Here is a 21193-nt window from a genome sequence, read left to right on the forward strand (position 1 = left end):
ACATGTGGTCAGGTGGCACATTGACAAGACATCCGCCTTTACAGGTGGTCAGGTGGCACATTGGTAAGACATCCGCCTTTCACAGGTGGTCAGGTGGCAAATTGACAAGACATCCGCCTTTACAGGTGGTCAGGTGGCACATTGGTAACACATCCGCCTTTCACGTAGGCTTCTTACCTTGATGTGTGTTGAACACATAGTTACCAAGGTTACTCAGGTTTCCTCTTATTAATTTCTGGATGGTTATACGCCATATCCAGGCGAAACCATCGTGAAGTCATTCTGAGAGAATTGATGTGACAACATTTATATGGTGTTGTTGGGAACCAAATGACTGTTGACTCTGCGGAAATTCGTATTCAGTAGTTGTATTCTTTTTGGGGTTTTGATATTGTATGTCTATCTTGTTGAACGAATCAATGTTGATGAAGCTACGGAGCATTCACAGTTAATCACTTTGTTTATTGAAAATGTTGTCGCTTTCGCTTCTTACTTGATATGTCGACATACTGGCAACTGTTTGACAAGTTCTCGCCTACAACGATCCAATCACCAACACCTCCATCATAACCAATAGCAAACATTTTTTGTCATCGTCTGTATTACAGAAAGGAAAACGAGCATGCCATAAACATACTACTTTTGCATTTGCCGATATAGACGGTATATAAATGAGAATATCTTTGCTTCGACATGATGTAACCAATCTACGTGCTTTCTAAACACACGGATCAAATGATTGTTTTTCTTCAGAAACAAATCAATGTACTCTTTGAAGCTTGTCGTCTGACACATTTAATACTGTTGTTTCCTCAGTCGCTCGAGTAATCTAAACTTTCAGAAATGGATATAGGGACAAAACTGTCATATGGGAAATTTCTCGAAGTCGGATATAAATAAAACTGCTCCCAATATTACAACACATAAAAGAAAGAGAGGCGCGATATATATGAAAGACGTGACTACAACACAGCGAGGGACGGTCTGAAGCTGTCATAGCTCCACTGTATCTTCTCTCACGTTGACTGCAGCTTTTTTCCTCTTTTTTTTTCAGATCTGATCCAGCAGTGTATTAATGTTCTTTTTGTAATCATCTTTAAGTATATATATTGATATATGGTTTCGACTGACTTACCTACCTATATATCTATATGGCGAGTGTCGGCGATAAAGCAGGAGACACAGACGCCTTAGGGGTCTCCGTGTACATCTGTTTGTTCATACTTTGCTCTAGTTATTTTACTTTGAATTATCTTCACATGTTTTTATTTTCTTGTAGTTTTTTTCTGAATTAAAAGTAACAAATGACAAACCATGTTAAAATGATAAGATGACGCTAACAATTAAGTAACAAATGTCAGTAAAACATATGATGCATTTTGTAAATATGAACACGAGGCCTTATGACCGCTGAAATATTTAGCACGAGATCGGCTGGATCGTAAATCAAGAAGAAGGCAGATCATGGTAATAACTACCCATATTAGGCCTTCAGTAATGAAATATTCACGCAAGTAATAGAGAGGGAATGAAAGAGTTCTGTACAATAATGATCTGTATCGACTATACTAATACCATCAGTAGGACTGACAAGAAAGGTGCATAGAGCGACTTAGGGTTGATGACGTCAAATACTATATTTATAGTATGGAGACGTCAAAATTAGTAAATAGTCAGGAATCAGGAATGGAATATTGAAATCAGTGTAACACAGGGTTATACCTATAGTAGGAGTGACCTAGTTGTGACCACAGGAGGGCAATATAAAAAACAGCAGACAAAATATTACGTCGGTTATTTTTTTGTCTCCCATGCCTGAAGCTGGACATGTTTTATGCTCGTTAATATGCCAGTGTTCTGTTTACCATGTTTGGGAACATGGCATCACTCATTTGGATTGTCTAAGATTTACATGGCGTCTTTCTATAAGCAAACTCTTCAGGGAATTTTGGTATTATTGTCCTTGTATTTGTTACATGTTTCATCGTATCTGTTTTTGAATTTTGAAGATTCTGTTAATATGTCAGGGGTTATTTTTGTCGTTTCTTATTATAATTCTCTTTCTCGATTTTTGAAAATGATTTTAAAAGTACCTAAGTAACATATATATCTTACACCTATATTATACCTTGTGCGCTGCTTGAAAATTATATCGGCCAACTCAACAATTATCATTCTTTTGTTGAAAAGCCTATACTATAACATTCTGGTGATATAATGCCCACATGTATTTGTTTACCATGCCATCCTTTTCATTGTCGTGTATTTTAAAGACTATTGCTCCTTTGTGGTTATCACGTGATGTTTATTCATTTAGTTTTACCTGCCTGGTCACTTTCTATTCCTCGACATTACTTGATATTGTACTCTTGGACGAATAAAGCATTCAATGAATGAAGGAATTCTCGTGTTTCAACCTTTGGTTAAACATAGATATGAATTTGAAGGAATTTGGAGCGATTTGAGATGGAAGCATGATTCAGAATGATGTATCAAATCTATGCTACAAATCTGTATTTTTTTCTTTCTATTGAATAGTTTGTCTATATCAGCTACAAGTCACATCAAAAGTGAAATTATTCTTTAAAATGCTACTCGAGTTTCCGTACGACCTAAGAGCCATCGCTCGATCTGACATGTCGATTTAGCCGAGTTCTACTCTCCAGTTTTATCATATTTATAACATGAAAAAATATAGTTCTGTTTTCATCAAATTGGTCCCTACAGACTATGGCAATCGTACTTGTTGTTTGTAAATAGGACCAAAACCATAGAAAGTTCTGTTTAGAATATCTGTTCACTCGTACTTACAGCTGTTCACTGTCCGCATTAGAACCCAGCGCAAGCTTTAAACACTGACAGAAGTGTGGCGTGACTTGCGCGTGGTGTACACGCTCACTGCCAGGAAATCTACACTGTTGGTAAAGTTTGTACAAATGAGCTTCGCGAGGACATATGACAGTCGAATCTGAATGCAACAGGTGTACATATCAATGTGATACTGTAGAGTTTGTGGCTTATCTAGAAGTCATTGTCGCTCGACCATTATTATGGGGTGCATAGTGTCTGACCGCAACAGGTTGTCAAAAGACACCCTCCGTGATATCTATTTGACCACAGTAAGGACTGATTCTGACATACCATATCCAGTGTATATGGATGATTTTACATTGGAACAGAAACACTTGGTCTCGTCCACTTGGCAGATTGTTAGTGACGATATCGCTCGGGTGGGAGTCATCACATTTATGAGGTAAGGTTTCTGAAAAGGTGAATAATGTGATAACTGGGTCATTCGAACCTTCCATAATATATATATATATCGACCGAAAGTAGGTTATATTTGTTTTTACTAAGTGTAGAATTCTGAAAACATTCTTTCAGACCATCAAAAAATATTATGGAGGATTGTATTACCTTGACTCGCATTCAGATCAATGTCAGACGAAACAAAAGCGTTAAAAGGTTCATTGTATTGGCAGTGCTTCTAACAAGCCTTTATTTCTACGCTTTCAATCTGGCGTTGTCTCGGAACACTTTCAGATCTGTACAGATTCACATCAAGATAAAGTTGCGCCTCCTTTCAAAAATTGATAAAAAGGATAAGAAAAGATTAATGGTTTTCAAAATTACTTGGTTTCCCGAATACTTAAAAAACGTAACGTGCACGCAGTTCATTTCTGACTTGAATAATCTGGATATGTGTAAGTTATAGTTATAACCAAGTATCAGATGTGCATCTAATGACTTTATCAGATCCTACATGTTTAGTCGCATTTTTTACAGCAAAGAGTACCTAAATCATAGACGTTTAAGTGCATCGGAGATTCTTTAAAACGCTATGAGTGCAAGGATTTGTGATCATGGTTATCACGACGCCATGCCTCCTGTAGCTGTGAAATATCAAACACCCCGGTGTTTAACAACTTGATCCCTACTGCTTTCAGTGTATATATAATTCAACTTTAGATGTTCTCATACAAAGTTCAGTTATATATATATATATATATATATGTGTGTGTGTGTGTGTGTGTGTGTGTGTGTGTGTGTGTGTGTGCGTGCGCGCGTGTGTGCTCTTATTCAAATTCTATTTATAACTAGTAATCAATAAAATCTAATCTAAAATTCCGTAAACACCGAACCTTGTCAAAGGGTAACACTACACAAAACATTGTCATAGGTTGAAAATATATAAAACATTGTAAAAGCTTAAAATATACTAAACATTGTCAAAGGTTGTCAAAAGGTGATAATATATCAAACATTGCTACTTGTCAGGTATACAAAGAAGAAAATTATGCAAAACAGTATTACTTATCACAATATACAAGACTCGGTAAGATGATACACAACAACAAAAATAACCAACACATCAACATATTCATAATCCAAAACCTAATTCAATAACACGGGGCAAAAAATAAGTTACTAACGTAGATTAGCAAACATAATCTGTGATAAAAAAATACATACCAATGCATTACCTCTGAAAATATACAAAACAAAACTGTGAGATGGTACACAACAACACATCCAAATCATCATAGTCCAAAATTAAATTCAATAACACAACACGCAATGCATGTTTACAGTTAGGTCAAGTGAAAACGAACTAAAACGTACCACGTGATAGGAAAGCTTCATGTTACTAACATCGATTGCCAAACAAAAGTGTAGATCTGTGATCAGAAAAAAAACAACATATCAATGTATTATGTATGATATCGCTTTATAAATAATATTGACATGATCGACATAAAGCAAGACACAAGAGGAGTTTTCTAGCAAAGCTTATACAAGTGTCACTGTCTATTTAACCATATTCTGTTCCGTAGAACATTATCTCATATATATGATTAGGGATATGCTGTTGGTGCTGATCATGATATACTGTATAGCCTAGTAAGTATTTTGTAATGGGCAGGCTTTAAGGTTTCAGCTAAAATATTCTGCGGTTATTATCTACAATTAAATGCATCCTATTGAACAAAATCTCCATTATCTACAGTTTCTAGTAAACATTATATAATGGCTTGATCTATAATGATGACAGACCTGCTGATTGTGACGTACAACCTAAGTGATAATCATTTTTCTGGATCGTTCATAATCTTTAACGATCGTTTGGTTATGTAGAATTGTAAATATCGATATGTAAAGTGCTTCTTAAAATTTTTTTCTTCGGTTCCTGACTTTTAATATATCAATATCAGGGTTTATCATTATGTCTTGGTACGATTTCAATAAGAAAAAGAGGCTGTATTGATGATTAAAATCGTTTCGTGTTTCACACTGGATGTGTCCGGAGCTAATACCACCCAGTAGGCTAGAGAGTAGTAAACATCGCTATACATAGGCTATTTACATCAATGTTGGTTTTCATTGTCCCGAACGCTGTTATTTTACTTTTTTAAGTGTGATAAATGGATGCCAGTAGAAACCTCTGTTTCTTCCCCAAGTGATATTCGGATCCTTAAAACAAACCAAAACACTTAATCATTTTAATTGTCAAATAGAAGATGTGAGACAGTTTGATACCTGTCCTTAATGCCGTTTATCTAAAAAAAATACTGCTGTAGTATAATTATACAACAAAGTCTGATTGGAGATGTACTGATTATGTTTTAGTGCAGAATGTTCTACATTTGATTATATTTTATTTTATGAATTAAAACATTCCACATTCTAAACTGTAATTAAGGTAACTGACAATCATTCCCAAACGAATCCATTATAATCCCTATTAAATGAGTTTATATGTACTGATGTCGTGATCGTGAGCTGTAAAATGAGTTATCGTGGTTCTAAACACCAATCTAATTCCCTGGGGATGTAATTTTAGGCCTAAAATCTCGCAGCTTTCTTCTCTGTTTTCGGTAAACACAATATTCTGCAGGAGTTTTAAATTTCGTATATAAGTAAATCTATTATAAATTATGATTTCTCAGTTCACTAAACTGTACGGGTTTTAGACTTGGTATGTAAGTAAACTGTGTGATATAGTGTGATTTCTCAATTAACTGAACTGTACGGCTTTTAGATTTGGTATGTAAGTAAACTGTGTTATTGAGTGAGATTTCTCAGTTCACCGCACTGTACGGGGTTTTAGATTTGGTATGTAAGTAAACTGTGTGATATAGTGTAATTTCTCAATTCACTGAACTGTACGGGTTTTAGATTTGGTATGTAAGCAAACTGTGTGGTAGAGTGTGATTTCTCAATTAACTGAACTGTACGGCTTTTAGATTTGGTATGTAAGTAAACTGTGTTATTGAGTGAGATTTCTCAGTTCACTGCACTGTACGGGGTTTTAGATTTGGTATGTAAGTAAACTGTGTGATATAGTGTGATTTCTCAGTTCACTGCACCGTAAGGGTTTCAGATTTGGTATGTAAGTAAACTGTGTGATAGAGTGTGATTTCTCAGTTCACTAAACTGTACGGGTTTTAGATTTTGGTATGTAAGTAAACTGTTATAGTGTGATTTCTCAGTTCACCGCACTGTACGGGGTTTTAGATTTGGTATGTAAATAAACTGTGTTATTGAGTGAGATTTCTCAGTTCACTGCACTGTACGGGGTTTTAGATTTGGTATGTAAGTAAACTGTGTGATAGAGTGTGATTTCTCAGTTCACCGCACTGTACGGGTTTTAGATTTGGTATGTAAGTAAACTGTGTTATAGTGTGAGATTTCTCAGTTCACCGCACTGTACGGGGTTTTAGATTTGGTATGTAAGTAAACTGTGTGATATAGTGTGATTTCTCAGTTCACCGCACTGTACGGGGTTTTAGATTTGGTATGTAAGTAAACTGTGTTATAGTGTGATTTCTCAGTTCATTAAACTGTACGGTTTCTAGATTTGGTATGTAAATAAACTGTGTGATATAGTGTGATTTCTAAGTTCACTAAACTGTACGGGGTTTTAGATTTGGTATGTAAGTAAACTGTGTGATAGAGTGTGATTTCTCAGTTCACTAAACTGTACGGGTTCTAGATTTGGTATGTAAATAAACTGTGTGATATAGTGTGATTTCTAAGTTCACTGCACTGTACGGGTTTCAGATTTGGTATGTAAGCAAACTGTGTGATAGAGTGTGATTTCTCACTTTCTTTTCCCGATGGATTTAGATTTGCCAATAATTGATATATTATAATGATATGAGGGTGTTACGATTTGTTTAAAGCTACAACATACGCATTATTTTATAAATTTATGAGGAAATATCTGAGGAAACTCCCACTTGATAAGTATGTAAAGATAACATACTTAAGCCTAGAGACTTGTTGGGGAACATTGAGACAATAAAATTAATCAAACTTTGTCCCACTGAAATTAAAACCAATGTCATACAAAATTCCGAAGGCCGCCACGACATAAACACATGACCAATTTGTCCACTAGGCATAGAGGTATTTACTGGCAAAGTGCGACGCCGCGCGCTTCGTGATGCCATATCACAGGTAGAATGTATGTGTAGCATATCGAAACACTGACCTCTCATGGAAATTTCTACAGGATTTTCCGACTTCGTTTCGACAACGATCGCAAATGGATGGATGTCTACTAAGAGTGAATTTTAGCCGCTTTTATATCAATACCAACGCGCGATATCATCTTGAGCATTTCTCAGACAAATTGCCCTGTCTGGCACTGGCCCGGTGCGGCGTACCAAGATGCCCTCCTTGACCAGCCGCCTGAAAACGTTGTTTTCCCTATTCGACTATTTTGGAATTTTCCCTGCCAATGATACGATTTAGCTGTGTGGAATGATCTGTAAGTGTCGACTTATTGATCTGGGACTGTAAATGTCTTCGCTCTGATTTGATGAATTTACTGCTTTCGCGAGATTCCGCGTCTTTCTGATGTCTGACCCTGAATCTCTTGCCCGTTTCTCCGATATACGATGCGACCGATCTTGTATACGAACTCTGCAATATTTTGCTAGGGTGTCTTATCGGTAGGATAGAAAATGTAGTTCGGAGAGTCTTATGAGGTTTCATGACTATTGCAATACCATGACCATGGTAAATCCTCTGAATGGTTTATGACAGACTTTGATTTAAGGGATGGCAACTGGTGCCTTTCATCTTGTTCTTTCTTTATGTGTTTCGTCTCTTAGTCTTTCCCTTGCTTTCCGTTAATTCGTCGGTAGCTTTCTTGATTGCCCAGTGAGGTATCCACACGTTTCCATGGCGCCATGGGTATGATTTTGTTCTTGAAGTTGAGGTGTTGATCCGTGAGCGTCTCTTTTGCATACATCAATAAATTATTCTTTCTTTACTAAATGAGTGGCAAAGAGTGGCACATTTGAATTTGATGCTGTTGGTGGTATCTGCGGTATTGAAATGCTCCGTAAAATCCTTCTGTGACCCTTACTTGACTATTTCCAACATGTTGTCAACATATCGTTTCCAAACACTACGTTTACATTCTTTCGGGTCTGTGGCTATAGCTTTTGTCTCCAAGTGTTCCATGAACAGGTTGACCACTACCGGAGAGACTGGGCAATTCTAGTAAATCCATCATGTCTTGGATATAGATATTGGTGTTCTCTCGCCATGACGGTCATGCTGTGGGTGGCTCCTTATGATACCAGGTACTTCGCTAATGAGTGTATTGGTGATGAGACACAACATCGTGTGAAATGAATTTCTGATATTTTCCCGATAAGTACGTTATGTATTCTAAGTGCACCTGGCTAGTATTAAACAATGACGAGGTGAACCACAGGCTCTCGCACATCTATGACCAAGATTTGAATGAAATGTAGCCGAAATGACTACTGTAAATTGTTTAATAACATTTTGTGTACTTTCGTATTACCATCTCGTCACACAATTTTCTATCTTAGTGTTCACAGGATTATAGCACAGTCGTCTTATGTACAAATTACGTCACTGCTGATATGTTTCACACTGGTCATTTGTCTGATGAAGGTGACGGTGTAGTCATCCTCACACTCTAATCCTCTATTGGTTGTGTTATAAGATGAAGGTGACCGTGTTGTCATCGAAACGTCACACTAATCTTCTACTGGTTGTGTTATAAGAGGAAGGTGACCGTGTTGTCATCGAAACGTCACACTCTAATCTTCTACTGGTTGTGTTATAAGATGAAGGTGACCGTGTTGTCATCGAAACGTCACACTAATCTTCTACTGGTTGTGTTATAAGAGGAAGGTGACCGTGTTGTCATCGAAACGTCACACTCTAATCTTCTACTGGTTGTGTTATAAGATGAAGATGACCGTGTTGTCATCGAAACGTCACACTCTAATCTTCTATTGGTTGTGTTATAAGAGGAAGGTGACCGTGTAGTCATCGAAACGTCACACTCTAATCTTCTACTGGTTGTGTTATAAGATGAAGGTGACCGTGTTGTCATCGAAACGTCACACTCTAATCTTCTACTGGTTGTGTTATAAGATGAAGGTGACCGTGTTGTCATCGAAACGTCACACTCTAATCTTCTACTGGTTGTGTTATAAGATGAAGGTGACCGTGTAGTCATCGAAACGTCACACTCTAATCTTCTACTGGTTGTGTTATAAGATGAAGGTGACCGTGTTGTCATCGAAACGTCACACTCTAATCTTCTACTGGTTGTGTTATAAGATGAAGGTGACCGTGTTGTCATCGAAACGTCACACTCTAATCTTCTACTGGTTGTGTTATAAGATGAAGGTGACCGTGTTGTCATCGAAACGTCACACTCTAATCTTCTACTGGTTGTGTTATAAGATGAAGGTGACCGTGTTGTCATCGAAACGTCACACTCTAATCTTCTACTGGTTGTGTTATAAGATGAAGGTGACCGTGTTGTCATCGAAACGTCACACTCAAATCTTCAACTTGGTGTGTTATAAGATGAAGGTGACCTGTCGTCGTCGAAACGTCACACTCTAATCTTCTACTGGTTGTGTTATAAGATGAAGGTGACCGTGTTGTCATCGAAACGTCACACTCTAATCTTCTACTTGGTGTGTTATAAGATGAAGGTGATGATAGGATAAAATAAAATAAGCAGTGTTTTGAAATCACACTTAAGAATGGTATAAAACCCATCAAGTAAGGGTTTGGTCGTGTTGGTACGTTACACCCAGTAATGGTGAACCATAGGTCGTGTTGATACGTTACACCCAGTAATGGTGAACCATAGGTCGTGTTGGTACGTTACACCCAGTAATGGTGAACCATAGGTCGTGTTGGTACGTTACACGCAGTAATGGTGAACCATAGGTCGTGTTGATAATTACACCCAGTAATGGTGAACCATAGGTCGTGTTGATATGTTACACGCAGTAATGGTGAACCATAGGTCGTGTTGATATGTTACACCCAGTAATGGTGAATCATAGGTCGTGTTGGTACGTTACACCCAGTAATAGTGAACCATAGGTCGTGTTGATATGTTACACCCAGTAATGGTGAACAATAGGTCGTGTTGGTACGTTACACGCAGTAATGGTGAACCATAGGTCGTGTTGATATGTTACACCCAGTAATGGTGAACCATAGGTCGTGTTGATAATTACACGCAGTAATGGTGAACCATAGGTCGTGTTGATATGTTACACCCAGTAATGGTGAACCATAGGTGGTGTTGATATGTTACACCCAGTAATGGTGAACCATAGGTCGTGTTGATAATTACACGCAGTAATGGTGAACCATTGCATTGGCAAGCTAATTTATTTCGGAATCAATTGTTAAAAAAAGCAGTATGCACTTTACACATAGTAAAATGGATTGGTGTTCCATTTATTTCTGTTTGATAACAAAGCATGTCCGTAATTTACCTTGATTATGCACAATCGATGTGTTTAAAATACACCTTGATTGGCAGATAACTCACTTGTATTGCAGTTTCATTTGGCAATTATCGTGTTTGGAGCATGACAGGGGTCATTTGATTTGACTGCAGAGAATAATGATCAGAACGAAATTAAACGTCAATGTTGGTTTCTATTCCAACAATGGATAGTTCGTTTCTGCAAATTCTCTTATTTACATCGCCCAAAACAATACGTATTGTAGCCTAACTGTGATTCTGCTATTCGAAAAATTAACTACATGTTAACTGGTTAAACTACATAGATAAAAGGCATTGCATGTCCTCGGACCGTTATCGATGCCACTTATCAGACCAGTTTTGTATTTTTTTAAAAAATAAAAACGACCGCAACTAAAAGGGCACGGCTGTCCAGCAGAAATCAAAAATCTGTATTGAATCTAATTACAACAGACAATGTATCCACTTTATGAAAATACCATCAATATTTTTAAAAATTATTCAATTCAAAAGTCAATGCAATCTTTAAGTGAGAAGTCGAAGCAAATTTCCTAGTTTAAAGCTTGAACTCAGTGAAAGCTGATCAATAGAATACCAACGGATAACTGCAAGATGGTTAGGTGATGTGTCACGCTAAAAACAAAAAAACAAAACCGTGTTAAAGGTCACAATGAGGGCAAAGATCAAATACTAGGACACTGAAACGCCTTTGGTATATACTGGATGGCAAATGCCATAGCAGTGTAAATGTTTCCTTTTATTTTACGACTAGATACAAATTCCGTTGAGATTAAAATATATGGATACATATGGGAGAAGGATGAAATGACCGTGCGTTGTATACTATTTTCTGGCCTATATATCTAAGGTCAAGGTCACATTGCCTGAGACTTATATAAAAAACTGAGTAAAAAGAAATGATTTAGTCCAATAGGCAACATAAAGAAACTGCAACTAGCGCCAAGTTCAGCGCAATACTATTATATTTACACTCAGTGTACTGTACACATATCGACTCATCAATCACAGGGATGTTCTATAAAATGTTGCAAGAGGTAGTTCTTAAAGACGTTTTTTGTTTGTCTTTTTGAGTCCTAGTGGTTTTTTTTTTTTTTTTTTTGTTTATATATGATTTTGCATCCCAGTGGAGACAGATGTGGAGGTAGACACCAACAGTCAGGGTCATGTGTGGACAGATGTGGAGGTAGACACCAACAGTCAGGGTCATGTGTGGACAGATGTGGAGGTAGACACCAACAGTCAGGGTCATGTGTGGACAGATGTTTAGGTAGACATCAACATTCAGGGTCAGGTGTGGACAGATGTGGAGGTAGACACCAACAGTCAGGGTCATGTGTGGACAGATGTTTAGGTAGACATCAACATTCAGGGTCAGGTGTGGACAGATGTGCAGGTAGACACCAACAATCAGGGTCAGGTGTGGACAGATGTGGAGGTAGACACCAACAGTCAGGGTCATGTGTGGACAGATGTTTAGGTAGACACCAACAGTCAGGGTCATGTGTGGACAGATGTGGAGGTAGACACCAACAGTCAGGGTCATGTGTGGACAGATGTGGAGGTAGACACCAACAGTCAGGGTCAGGTGTGGACAGATATTGAGGTAGACACCAACAGTCAGGGTCAGGTGTGGACAGATGTGGAGGTAGACACCAACAGTCAGGATCATGTGTGGACAGATGTTTAGGTAGACATCAACATTCAGGGTCAGGTGTGGACAGATGTGGAGATAGACACCAACATTCAGGGTCAGGTGTGGACAAATGTGGAGGTAGACACCAACAGTCAGGGTCATGTGTGGACAGATGTGGAGGTAGACACCAACAGTCAGGGTCAGGTGTGGACAGATATTGAGGTAGACACCAACAGTCAGGGTCAGGTGTGGACAGATGTTTAGGTAGACACCAACAGTCAGGGTCAGGTGTGGACAGATGTTTAGGTAGACACCAACAGTCTGGGTCATGTGTGGACAGATGTGGAGGTAGACACCAACAGTCTGGGTCATGTGTGGACAGATGTGGCGGTAGACACCAACAGTCAGGGTCATGTGTGGACAGATGTGGAGGTAGACACCAACAGTCAGGGTCATGTGTGGACAGATATTGAGGTAGACACCAACAGTCAGGGTCAGGTGTGGACAGATGTGGAGGTAGACACCAACAGTCAGGATCATGTGTGGACAGATGTTTAGGTAGACATCAACATTCAGGGTCAGGTGTGGACAGATGTGGAGGTAGACACCAACAGTCAGGGTCATGTGTGGACAGATGTTTAGGTAGACATCAACATTCAGGGTCAGGTGTGGACAGATGTGGAGGTAGACACCAACAATCAGGGTCAGGTGTGGACAGATGTGGAGGTAGACACCAACAGTCAGGGTCATGTGTGCACAGAGGTTTAGGTAGACACCAACAGTCAGGGTCATGTGTGGACAGATGTGGAGGTAGACACCAACAGTCAGGGTCATGTGTGGACAGATGTGGAGGTAGACACCAACAGTCAGGGTCAGGTGTGGACAGATATTGAGGTAGACACCAACAGTCAGGGTCAGGTGTGGACAGATGTGGAGGTAGACACCAACAGTCAGGATCATGTGTGGACAGATGTTTAGGTAGACATCAACATTCAGGGTCAGGTGTGGACAGATGTGGAGATAGACACCAACATTCAGGGTCAGGTGTGGACAAATGTGGAGGTAGACACCAACAGTCAGGGTCATGTGTGGACAGATGTGGAGGTAGACACCAACAGTCAGGGTCAGGTGTGGACAGATATTGAGGTAGACACCAACAGTCAGGGTCAGGTGTGGACAGATGTTTAGGTAGACACCAACAGTCAGGGTCAGGTGTGGACAGATGTTTAGGTAGACACCAACAGTCTGGGTCATGTGTGGACAGATGTGGAGGTAGACACCAACAGTCTGGGTCATGTGTGGACAGATGTGGCGGTAGACACCAACCGTCAGGGTCATGTGTGGACAGATGTGGAGGTGGACACCAACAGTCAGGGTCATGTGTGGACAGATGTGGAGGTAGACACCAACAGTCAGGGTCATGTGTGGACAGATGTGGAGGTGGACATCAACAGTCAGGGTCATGTGTGTACAGATATTGAGGTAGACACCAACAATCAGGGTCATGTGTGGACAGATGTGGAGGTAGACACCAACAGTCAGGGTCATGTGTGTACAGATGTGGAGGTAGACACCAACAGTCAGGGTCATGTGTGGACAGATGTGGAGGTAGACACCAACAGTCAGGGTCATGTGTGCACAGATGTTTAGGTAGACACCAACAGTCAGGGTCATGTGTTGACGGATGTTAAGAGAGACACCAACAGTCAGGGTCATGTAATGACGGATGTTAAGAGAGACACCAACAGTTAGGGTCATTTGATGACGGATGTTAAGAGAGACACCAACAGTCAGGGTCATGTGATGACGGATGTTAAGAGAGACACCAACAGTCAGGGTCATGTGATGACGGATGTTAAGAGAGACACCAACAGTCAGGGTCATTTGATGACGGATGTTAAGAGAGACACCAACAGTCAGGGTCATTTGATGACGGATGTTAAGAGAGACACCAACAGTCAGGGTCATGTAATGACGGATGTTAAGAGAGACACCAACAGTCAGGGTCATTTGATGACGGATGTTAAGAGAGACACCAACAGTCAGGGTCATGTAATGACGGATGTTAAGAGAGACACCAACAGTTAGGGTCATTTGATGACGGATGTTAAGAGAGACACCAACGGAAAAGATAGAATGAAAAAAAAAAATAAAATGAAGTATTCTAATGGAGCAGATATATTTTGATCTATTCAATGTTCTCTTTGAAGATTGAAAAAACGAGTCTGTCGGAATTTAGTAATTAGTGGTCTCTGAAGATGTGTAGGGAAATACTGGACACATACTTATATAGATTTACTTAACCATTCTTGGTCAATTCGTTGGTCGGCGTGTTTATTTTATATATAAACAACTTGTGGTGATTGGGCGATGTGTGGCACATCCCTATTCCCATTACAAACTTTTCGAATATTAACGACCTTTGTTTGAACTCTTCCTCAACATCTAATTCATACACGAACCTGGAGATTTACATGCGTTTCCAATAAGATTCTTACGTTTCCTGATCTTGTCCCCAGATATTGGTAGATATACGGGCAATGATATGCTTGATACAACGCTGCACGTGTTGTGGCCGACAGCATGTTTCACACTTGGAACGCCTCTGTGCGTGTGTTTGTGTCACCCAATGCCCCGATAGACACATTCTACTACGACTTTATCCCCGCTATTCGCCCCGGTCAACCATGATCTACTAGCTATTGCCAGATATTATCTTTTTATTACGCCCTTAAGCAATCGCACTCGGAAATTTAATTTCCCCAGTTTCCAATGCGGGCATCTTCAGTAAAACATCACATCGATTTTGGTGTAAAGTTGTTCTTCTTAATTGTACTCAAGAATCACAAATCTTGTTATCTTTCATGTTTAGATGACAGTTCATAATTAATACAGATGAATTGAAATTAGACCACTGAAGAAATTATTTTGTTTGTCGTAAACATGTATAATGTACCTGTGTTTGTAATTAGAAGAAATACAACACTTATTTCTGTTCGTGCAGAAAATGCCGTGTCATTCTAGTTAAACAATTACTTGCACAAGAAACATTCACAAGTTCTTCAAAAAACAAACTCGTCCTGTAGAATGTCGTATCCGCCGTGATGTCTCCATAAGAATCACAAGCATCAAGTATTCTGGTCAGAGAAAAAACATTCCGATCAACATAGGAGTGACGATACTAGATCGGTTTATTAAGACAATTATCAAGGCCACATGCCTGACAGCACTTTAAAAATGACGGTGAAGCTATTATATCACCTACTTCTAGCTACTACGACAAACACGAACACATGAGAATAACACTGAGCGACAGAAATATCCCCAGAAACAAAAAACCTCAACATCATTAGAATTTTATCATCGATATTTCATTGAACGGTGTACCACTAGGAAGGTTGAACACTGACCATTTATGTGAACGATACAAGATCATTACACAGGAATATAGTAAGTAATACAATGCCATGCTTGGCAATAGGTGAACCAAGCTCGGGTTCTAATTAATATCTACCAATGTCTTCTACAATACACACCAAATATCCCTTTCGTTTTAGTTCATTACTTCACCTGAGATATTTGCGAGTTATTGCACTCGTATCACCTTGCATGATGGACGTTTTCCAATCTGATTCGACGTTATCGAAATACAGCTGTCAGCACGGATGTTCATGTGGCTATATCACACTTCCTCTGTATCATGCAATCCAGTGTATTTCAGTATTAAAACTAATTGACAATAGAATTATCTATTACATTTGTGGTACAAAACTATTTCAGCTTACTTCAAACTCGTTAATGCAGATTTACTACTCAGTGGTTCTACTGCACTATCATACAGGCGCCTACTTTAACAATATTTAAAAGAAAATCGAATTGTCAATACTAAAAGTACCTAAAGGCCCTGACAAGTTCTATTGATTGGTGTTAACAGATAACTTTCCCATAATCACACCCATTTCCTCCGGTACATCCAGCCTAACTACGAACTATTTTACTGTAAACAGAATTCCAGGAATTTGAAAAAAAAGCCCGGACGACTCGCAATCGTTTGCGATACAATATCTCACACTCTTCACCTGGGTTAATGTGGAAAAAAATGCCAAACAAATATGAAAAAAACATGTTTTGACAAAAAAGATTTTAACGCCGTATCAGAATTTCCGAAATTAAAACAAGTTCTCCAAGTGGAAACTGACAAGTTCTGATATTTAGAGATACGTAGTTTAGTTTGGGTGAATAGCAGAAGCGGTTTCTATATCTGTGACTTCGGTGTAGGCATTGGCTATGTCAGCAAACATTGATGTGTCCTTCTCAGCAAAATGCATACCTAAACATCATATTGTAGACTTGGTGAGTGATAACATTTAATATATTTATAGTATATAAATGGTGGCAAAATAGTCACATATTTCTGTAGTTGTTGTAGTGGAGAATCACCGTCGAATGTTAGCACTACAGTGTACTTTATTTCCGACTTGATTGTCAGTAATCATAACGACAAACAGTCTTACAGCATTCAACTTACACGAGGGACTTCATTCTAAGTTGTCGATATTTGACTGTTATCATAATCATTTTAGAACACCGAGCTTTAATGTTTTTATGTATCTGAGGCGGATGAATAAGGATTGGTGGCTCGCGTCTACTTCCGGTGTAAAGTTCGGGTGTGGTGATTCGTCAGTAATACAAATATGTTTACGCTTATTTCTTTGTTGTTAAACTATCATTTAAGATATGTATATCTCCAAAATATTACAACATGGCTTGCACTCTGTCCAAGTATTGATCCTTACATGTGAGACCTCCTAAGGATGCTGACCAGAAGTAAGACCTAAAAATATATCAAATCATTTCTAACATAACACCATGGACTTTCTTATACACTTTGTTATTTATGATTTTACTTGTAAGCTTTAAAAGGCCGATCTTTATAACGATTTGAAGAAATTTCTCTTGTGGACTACACTTTGACGGTGAAGTTAATCTGGTTGATATCGCCAACAGTTCAACGTTTTCTGGTTGCTAGGATACATCTGTTAGCTTTAACTTTGGAAGTTTTTCTAATATCCAAGTAGTATACCCTTACCAAGTAATGAAAGCCGAAAATTGTATACGGGTTGCCACGAAAATAACAAGAAATGTCTGTTGGTCAGGAAAGAAATAAAAAGAATATGTAAAAAGGTGTTATTTCTAGTTACAGATATTCTGACGACTGTGCCGGGAAAAGTAGAGTGGAAACATGCTGATTTTTTGCTTTTAATCTAGTTTCTAAAATCAAATCTTTCAAAAAAATTATCATCAGATTAATGCTGGGTATTTTTTTTTTATTTCTCAGAAGATTACACCTTTAAGGGAATCCTCATGACATCTGATAACTGTCGCAATGGTCACAACCGCTTGTAATTAGCCCTTTCCTCGTTATTCACATTTTATCACAATGTTCACAAGCGACAATGACATAGAGCAACTTGCTGCTACCAGTGGGAAGGAAGAAAGTTGTGTAATTTGGAAAACTCAATAAAAAGGAGGTTTGTTCGAACAAATGAACACAGATATGGAGCGGCTGTTGATAATAATAGACATGATTAAAATCTTGGCTATCATTAAAATATCTCTCTATAGAAAAGGCCTTCAAAAGCGTGAATGATATGCTATTGTGCTGCCAATTAAGATGTGCGAATATTGTTAACACAGTCAGGCAGTTTTAAAACTATTTTTCAATGATTAAAATTTTAACATAGAAAATCTACATAGATACACATCATTTTTCTCTTTCCTTTTTAACTCCTTGGACTAATGAAAAAAAACCAGTCACTATAATCGACACGAGTCTAAATCCGAATGTCTAAAACGACAACTAACCCTTAACATTAATAGTCATTTAGATAGTAATCGACACGAGTCTACATCCGGGAGTCTAAAACGACAACTAACCCTTAACCTTGATAGTCATTTAGAGAGTAATCGACACGAGTCTACATCCGGATGTCTAAAACGACAACTAACCCTTAACATTAATAGTCATTTAGATAGTAATCGACACGAGTCTACATCCGGGTGTCTGGAACGATAACTAACTCTTAACATTAATAGTAATTTAGGTAGTAATCGACACGAGTCTACATCCGGGTGTCTGGAACGATAACTAACTCTTAACATTAATAGTAATTTAGGTAGTAATCGACACGAGTCTACATCCGGGTGTCTGGAACGATAACAAACCCTTAACATTAATAGTCATTTAGATAGTAATCGACACATTCGGGTGTCTGGAACGATAACTAGCCCTTAAAATTTAATATTAATTTAGATAGTTATCGACACGAGTCTACATCCGCGTGTCCGGAACGACAACTAACCCTTAACATTAATAGTAATTTAGATAGTAATCGACACGAGTCTACATCCGGGTGTCTGGAACGATAACAAACCCTTAACATTAATAGTATTTTAGATAGTAATCGACACGAGTCTACATCCGGGTGTCTGGAACGATAACAAACCCTTAACATTAATAGTATTTTAGATAGTAATCGACACGAGTCTACTTCCGCGTGTCCGGACCGATTTAGATATAACCAGAACCTTCACGGTTGCACTTGCAGTCGCATATGTTAATGGCTACATACAATTTGCATTCGTAATTTAAAAAGATATGCTGTTATTTGGTGAAAGTAAAACAACGTGAATTCTTATGTTTTAACCCGCTTAACCCGCTCTTTAATTTTAGGCAGACCTTCAGTTTTTACATGTTCAAGTATTTTCTTGTTTTCCCGGGGAAATAACACAAACATTTCAATATTCCTTGTTTATTCACACAACTACATGTTGTTTCCCGCGTTATGACGAATGAAACCAAGCTATTTATCAATGATGCTTATCGGGTTTTTTCTAATAATAAAGTGGGATTTAATATGAAGAGACATTTTCTATATGTGAAATTCCAAGCTATATTCGGCAAGTCATTTGTATAGGAATGAAAAAGCTGTTTGAATGTGGCTGTGTGTTTTGTATTTTCTAGATAATATCTCAGTTCACCTTGTCCACTTAAAGAGTCTAACAAAGTTAATACAGATTTATTGATATAGCATAAGTGACTTGTTTTTTGTCATTTTTTCGTATATATATATATGTTTTTAGAAAAAAGATACATTAATTGGTTTGAATACCAAAACTAATTTGTAATTTCATTTTATGATAAAAAAGACGTACTTTTAATGTAATGACAAAGGGACATCAATGTTAGTGAACAGATTAACCGTCAGATCACCAAGATTAATACGGGGTTATTGCTGTGAAAATCTCGATAACGTAAACTAATTACTTGTGGTTACTGGGTTTAATCAACTAAAAAGCTCTGTGGAACACTAGCTTCCTTTTGTAGATTACATATGTAGAGATCCATGATTAATTCTCACACATTTTAAAGGATGGAGAGCTTTCGTGGCGACTATTGTAATAGTTGGTGTGTTTCAGTGATGACTATTGTAACAGTGAGTGTGTTTCAGTGATGACTATTGTAACAGTTGGTGTGTTTCAGTGATGACTATTGTAACAGTGAGTGTGTTTCAGTGATGACTTTGTAACAGTGAGTGTGTTTCAGTGATGACTATTGTAACAGTGAGTGTGTGTCAGTGATGACTATTGTAACAGTGAGTGTGTGTCAGTGATGACTATTGTAACAGTTGGTGTGTTTCAGTGATGACTACTGTAACAGTGAGTGTGTTTCAGTGATGACTATGTAACAGTTGGTGTGTTTCAGTGATGACTATTGTAACAGTGAGTGTGTTTCAGTGATGACTATTGTAACAGTGAGTGTGTTTCAGTGATGACTATTGTAACAGTGAGTGTGTGTCAGTGATGACTATTGTAACAGTTGGTGTGTTTCAGTGATGACTACTGTAACAGTGAGTGTGTTTCAGTGATGACTATTGTAACAGTGAGTGTGTTTCAGTGATGACTATTGTAACAGTGTGTGTGTTTCAGTGATGACTATTGTAACAGTGAGTGTTTCAGTGATGTCTATTGTAACAGTTGGTGTGTTTTAGTGAGTGTGTTTCAGTGATGACTATTGTAACAGTGAGTGTGTTTCAGTGATGACTATTGTAACAGTGAGTGTGTTTCAGTGATGACTACTGTAACAGTGAGTGTGTTTCAGTGATGACTATTGTAACAGTGAGTGTGTTTCAGTGATGACTATTGTAACAGTGAGTGTGTTTCAGTGATGACTATTGTAACAGTGTGTGTGTTTCAGTGATGACTATTGTAACAGTGAGTGTTTCAGTGATGTCTATTGTAACAGTTGGTGTGTTTTAGTGAGTGTGTTTCAGTGATGACTATTGTAACAGTGAGTGTGTTTCAGTGATGACTATTGTAACAGTGAGTGTGTTTCAGTGATGACTATTGTAACAGTGAGTGTGTTTCAGTGATGACTATTGTAACAGTGAGTGTGTTTCAGTGATGACTATTGTAACAGTGAGTGTGTTTCAGTGATGACTATTGTAACAGTGAGTGTGTTTCAGTGATGACTATGTAACAGTTGGTGTGTTTCAGTGATGACTATTGTAACAGTGAGTGTGTTTCAGTGATGACTATGTAACAGTGAGTGTGTTTCAGTGATGACTATTGTAACAGTGAGTGTGTTTCAGTGATGACTATTGTAACAGTTGGTGTGTTTCAGTGATGACTATTGTAACAGTTGGTGTGTTTCAGTGATGACTAACAGTGAGTGTGTTTCAGTGATG

The 21193-nt window shown here is 38.2% G+C and overlaps 1 protein-coding gene across 1 annotated transcript in view; it reads left to right on the forward strand.

The window, feature by feature from the left end:
* Positions 1–2962: 2962 nt before the first annotated feature.
* The window catches only part of LOC132550546 (uncharacterized), a 50736-nt gene continuing 32505 nt past the window's right edge, over positions 2963–21193 (forward strand). Inside the window, exon 1 of the mRNA XM_060214639.1 lies at positions 2963–3253. Coding sequence (XP_060070622.1) covers positions 3051–3253 — 203 coding nt within the window. The 5' untranslated portion in view covers positions 2963–3050. The remainder of the gene's footprint in view (positions 3254–21193) is intronic.

This window comes from Ylistrum balloti, unplaced genomic scaffold, assembly GCF_031769215.1.
Source record: "Ylistrum balloti isolate Yb309-2 unplaced genomic scaffold, AGI_CSIRO_Ybal_v1 Utg370126, whole genome shotgun sequence".
Classification (NCBI taxonomy): Eukaryota; Metazoa; Mollusca; class Bivalvia; order Pectinida; family Pectinidae; genus Ylistrum; species Ylistrum balloti.